This window comes from Platalea leucorodia (assembly GCF_965183815.1).
Source record: "Platalea leucorodia genome assembly, chromosome: 5".
In the NCBI taxonomy this organism is placed as follows: domain Eukaryota; kingdom Metazoa; phylum Chordata; class Aves; order Pelecaniformes; family Threskiornithidae; genus Platalea; species Platalea leucorodia.
Genome location: NC_138827.1, coordinates 83071016 through 83077007, shown reverse-complemented (window position 1 = coordinate 83077007; position 5992 = coordinate 83071016). Strand labels below are relative to the sequence as shown.

The following is a 5992-nucleotide window of genomic DNA, read 5'->3' as shown; positions in this document are numbered from 1 at the left end:
ACTTTGTTGATATCACTCGTGAAAGTGCCATCTGCATGTCTTCGGCCCATTTCTTCGGCCACAAGAGCTTTTTCTGGGAAACTTCAAAGGGAAGAAATTATCAAATAATTTGCAGGACAAAATAAACAAATGTTTTAAAAGGGCCTCATTACCAGATTCTAATACACTGTACATTTCCTGTGATTTTAAGGAGTTAAGAGTTGAGCCTGCTGTTATGGCTCAGTATATCAGAACATCTTTTGCGGCATTATTTTAACAACGGAATAAAGCATGGAAATCTCCCTTTACCAGATGAGGACTGTTCCTTCAGGTGAGCCTAAATTCCTCTCTAGCATTTTTTGGAAAATCCATACATGCAAAACCATATCTCAGTCTGCAATTTCTGGGCCAAGTAGACTAGGCATCAATAAAACTCACAGTAGATTTAGTAAGAATCGTTATTTAAGAAATATCACTACTAAAACAGTATAGTCATATTTTCATACATTTTTTTCTGTTTTAATTGGACTCAAGTCCTAGTTATATACTTACAATTATACTTACTTGCATAAGTATTTAGATATTAAGAGCAGCAACTTTTTGGGGGGTTAAAATAACTCAGTTACAACACCTGTATAAAATCTATGTGCTTGTTTGCTCTAGAATAGCATTTTATATTTGGAATCAGATCCTGATTCTTGCTCTATCCTTTTTTGACCATTGGAATACCATTATGCCAAGGGCCTGGTTTAGAAAACTTTCCTCTCTTGTTTCATCCCGTCAAATATAGGAAGATTTTAATGAATTCCGTTAAGGTGGACTGATACTGAAGCACACTGTGCTCTGGGACCAATGACAGGCAGACTGGTTCTTTTCATGCAATAATTTCAGGGAAGGGTATATACAAGTTTGACTGCAAATAATACTAAAGATTGGGAAGCAGAAGGGTAGTCTGCATTTAATTGTCCATCAAGGTTTCTAACCTCGGTTCGTCACAGCTAGGTTGTAATCTGTCTCTTACAGATACTGAAATACCCTGTTTCTGCTCATGAAAATAAAGCATGACAGAAAACCAACTGCAAATCTGAACATCACTATGAAGTGGCAACAGCCTTTCTCTTCTCTGTATAGCTGACCTCATTTATTTAACTCATTTTTTTTCAGGAAATCATCATTATTTACAAAATTTACCTATTTAGTCTTCCTTGACTACAACACACAATCTTGTCTTACAGATTATATTTTATTGTTATTGTTATTTATTATTTTTATATAGTGCGAGAGACTTACATAGCACTTTACAGCTGGTAGAGTATATAATCAGAGGATGAACTGAAATCCCTGCCCCGAAGAGCTTACAGTCTAAAGGCACAAATAAGTACAGAATAGTTAAAAGGTGGGGAGTGGCATGTGCATGGTGTAGCTCGTAACCATGCAGAGTTGGAAATATGATGAGATAGAAGGTGCCTGAAGGGGATTGAAGGTAAGGCCATTCTAAGTGTAAGACTATCATGAAGAGAGATGTAAAGTCACGAGTGAATAGATGAAGTGAATAGGCTTGAGAAATCTGCCATGAGTATGTGGAGAACAAGATATTAATGAAAGAGATCAGAAACATAGGTAGGTCAAAACTGTGGAGCACTGTGTCTAGAAAACTGTGAACCATAGCAAAAGAAGCAGAGGTGTCTTAAAAAGGAAAATAAGTCATACTTGTAGGAAATTATAGTTATTTTGGCAGCAGCAAGTTGGGGAGACTTTGTGGAGCATGGGAAGAGGAAAAGAAGTCATCAGTTACTGCTGGGAATGATCACCAGCACATGGAGTACAGCTGATGACACTGGTAAAAATTTAATCTTGGAAATATTACAGAGGAAAAGATTGACTGTGAAAGGGAAAAAAAGAGAAAATAATTTAAGATGACACTGACTTGAATCTTCTCAATGATAGTTAAGGAGACTGTAAGCAAAGCTATGTGAAGGGGAAAAGGTGGTAGGTAGAGGAAGGTCTGGTTTAGTTTTAGATATGTTGACCTTAAATATAACTTGACCTTTTAGAGTGTAACAGCATACCGAACAGGTTTGTTTTAATCTGTATTTGAACTTAATAATTTAAAGTGGTAGTCTAACACCCACAGAATATCTTCTATTACAAAAGAAAAACATGAAGTACAGCAAGAATGATCAAAAACACATCAAGGTTTCATCAGACTTGATTTCTAACCCCAAAAGCAGACAAAATTTAATAATAGGAATGGATGGATTCTTACTCTCTTCTTCCTCGTCCATTCACTAACCAAGCAATGAACTCTTTGGCAGCTTGACCTTCCAAATAAGAGGTGATATCACTGGTGTAGGTGCCTTCAGCATGTCTCTCGAATTCAGCATGACGCTTGGAGATTGCATTGCTGAAAGAAGAGCAATAGTCTAGGAGCAGACTGGATAAGGACTTAATTTTTTTTAACCTTTATTGTTGTCTTTTTCCCACCCACCAGACTAGCATTTCTGATTAGGGAGAGGGGTTTTTTTGCTTCTCAAATTATTCTTGATTTTTTTTTTCTTGATATCTTTCAGTTCTGAAGGCGTTGTCTACAGTATGCAGTACAGTTTTGTGCTGAGGTGCCTGAACTAGTTCTGAACAAATCAAATCAGGTGCTGAAAGCAAATATAGCTGCACTGGAATGGTCTGCTAGATTAATTAGCTATGATCAACACACTGTATTGTATTCTACAGACATACTTTTTGTTACCTCTTGTGTTAACCTAAAAATTTCCATTAAGCCACTCCTCCTACCTTCATCTTCATTATTTCTTAGCCAAACTGTTCAGACTTAATTCCTTTTGAATTTACATTTTGAATTGTTTTGTGAACACCCTTTTAATCGTCATTCTGACCAAGTGATAATCTTGGAACTATTTCAAGCCTGATCACTTCCAGTTTAACACAGAAAGACAATTTCCTTCTCTCTCCCTACACCTTATTGTGCTTCTTTCTCTGATGTAGCAGAAAGTTATGTCACACTGGCCCTTAGGAAGGCAAGCTGCACTAAGAAGTAGACATATTATGGAATATTTTCCATGAATAAGTTCTTTAGCATTTCTATTTCAGAATTTGCTAATTTCCACCCAATTTTCAGGGCCTCTAGCTCTTTCTATTATTTTTTATCTTCTTGGAATTTCACCATTCCTCTTAATTTAGTACCATCTGCACTTTTCATCAGCATGCTAACTAGAGTTGTTTGGAACATTTTTAATGAAACGTTAATTTTGTTGAGATATGCTGTCTCATTGAAGCTGAAACATTATTACAGATTTGTTACTGATATTGACAGTCTTTTGAATGGAAGGATCTTTGTGATCTGGGCTATCCTCTTTGGAATTTATGACAAAAGGAAGAATAAATATAGGTATTTCAATCTGTTTTGAAAAAACACTTACTGGCTTTTTGTTTTACTTGTTTCAAATTTCCAACTCCCCCAACCCTCTCCCAGAAACATTGTCAAGAAACAAAATTCTGGCCTCCAGCAGGTCTTGTGTTCTCCTTTCCTATAATGAGCGGTTTATGTAACATGGGACTGTGCTTAGGGCTGAGCATTGTATCGTGTTTTATCAGCTCTCTGCAATTTCGTGCCTGGCCATTTTCCTTTCATTGGTCTTCTCACTGTTTTTCTTTTCCACAACATAATGGATTTTTTTGCTTCAGCCTTTTTCTATACAAAATTTTTCTTTTTATCTTATTCTCTACTCTCCTTTATTACTTGGAATGTCCTTTCCTCAAATCAGTTCTCATCCTGTTGCATTCCTTGAAGCCATTGCACATAGCTATAGAATACAGGTACAGGAATAAATATCATAGAGACATTTCCTCTTTCCTGATAAAAAGCAGGTGCGAGATGATTTCTTTGGATAGGTATTTCTTGGATTGTGTTAACATTGTAAAGAATACTAGTTGTTTTCTTTCTTGTTTAACAGGAAATGAGCTCAAACTGTTTTTGAGTAACAAGTTGTGGCAACTAGAATACCTTGAGAGCTGGTCCGGGAATTTGTCATTTTCTTTGTCCTCCTGTCCTTGTTGGCTGTAGTGGAATTCCACAATCATTAGATCATTATTACCAGTACATTGCAGAGCATGCATAAGATGGCAAGATTTTATTGGTTATTATTTAAATATTATGATAAACAGCCATGACTGATAGATGAATATTATAAATAATTTCAGGCTTATGAATTTAAATTAGTACAATATCTAGAAATCGTTACTTTATACTTTAAAGACTTCCACAGGGATTTAAAAGCATTAATATCATAGATTTTTGGATTCAGTGGACATACCTTCTCTGGAACACAGGGTATAGACTTACATGCTTTTACATTATTCTTGCTCTCATCTTGGTAGCTTGTGTTTAATCAAAGTATATTTTCAAAAACCATGCCAACTCATGCCTTAACAGTATACTTGTGATACTGGTAAAGTATCCAGTGGTCAAAAAACTTAAACCTTAGCTCCCTTTTTCACAAATGAAACTTCAGTATTAGTGTATCCATAGATAGGAAAGTTTTATTAAGGCCCAATGGCCCAGACCTTTACATTATATTTACATATCTTATTCCTATTGAACTTAATTCATTCACTGAAACAATCTGTCCCAAAGAGGCTGAGATAGTCTTTTTAGATGGCATATCGGGTAACATACTGATACTACACTTGATTTATCCAAATCCTTTTGACTGATTTTGCATATATTCCCCATTTCTAATAACATATTAACATTATATATAGATTTTCCCTAAGTACTTTACTTATTTGAGGATTATACATGGTCTGTAATGGGAAGCTGAAATCAAGAAACTGAATTCAGCTAGATTTTTGGCTGTTTCTGGATATGGAGATCTATAGCAATGTAACCAAAATGCTTACCCATTTCTTTTAGTGCTCATTAACCATTGCACAAAGTCCTGAGCTCGTCTAGTGTCCAAATACTTGCTGTAATCACTGGTGAATGTGCCTTGTGAGTGACGTTTCACTTCATTCAGCTGTCTAGATTCGTCTAACGGTTCAGACTGGGAAGCTTTGAATGATCTGTGAAAAGGTTAGAACTTGTTAATTGGCAATGGTTACAGTACATTCTACAGGTGCATTAACTTTTCTTTTAAAAGTACTATTTTATACTCTCACAAAGTAAAAGCAAGTGGCATATTGATCACTAGCTGGCTGGTAAAATGAATCAACATAGCAGATTGGATGCTGCACAACTGCAAGGTCGTCTTGGCTAAGTAAGGCAACTATTGTTTGTAGTACCAAAAACTTCTGTGCTCTCCTTTGCAATATTAAAAACTTTTGCCAATTCCAATGGTAGATTAAGTACTGTGTAATAGTATCCAAACAACTATTTTTAAGTCATAGTATGTTTTGCTTCAAACTATAAGAAAACAAAGTTCACGTTTCTAGAAGTTTGATCTAAAGAACTTACCTTGATTTCTCCTCTGTATCCTGAAGAGGATTTTGCCAGCTGCCTTGAACTATCATTAAAAGGAGCCCAGCAATGAAATAAACACTTTTCATTTTCATTGCCTGTCGAAACAGAAATAAGGCAACAAAGAAAAATGTAATCATCTTTACATACATGGAAAAGAGACATCCTTAATGCTGATCTGAACTTGATGATATTGAAACCCCGTGAGGACAGGGTCCATGTCCAGTGGATGGAGACTGTAGTGCCTTGGGTAGACATTCAAAAGTTGTAGTCTTTGTTGTAGTCTTTAGGCTCTAGTCTCTATTCTAGAATGCAAGGTGAGCTGCGAGCAGCTGCATCCTCACTTTCTTTTGTAATACGAGGATAAAGGTTTGTATCTCCTTTACTCTGTGTTCTGCTGATGACAAGTATTAGATCTGTTTCTATAATATTGGTTTATTGCAATAACTAGGGTACTAGTATGACTTTTATTTTTTTTCCAGCTCATTCACTAGAGAAAAAACAAAGCAAATCTCTGTCAAGAATACTGTCACATTAGCAGCT

The 5992-nt window shown here is 35.8% G+C and overlaps 1 protein-coding gene across 1 annotated transcript; it reads right to left on the bottom strand.

The window, feature by feature from the left end:
- Nucleotides 1-2241: 2241 nt before the first annotated feature.
- On the bottom strand, nt 2242-5544 carry GCG (glucagon; the record flags this gene model as incomplete). The annotated part of the gene is made up of 4 exons (XM_082311857.1): nt 2242-2383; nt 3998-4051; nt 4894-5055; nt 5447-5544. The coding sequence occupies 4 exons, from the start codon at nt 5542-5544 to the stop codon at nt 2242-2244; spliced, it is 456 nt and encodes a 151-aa protein (XP_082167983.1).
- Nucleotides 5545-5992: the final 448 nt, after the last annotated feature.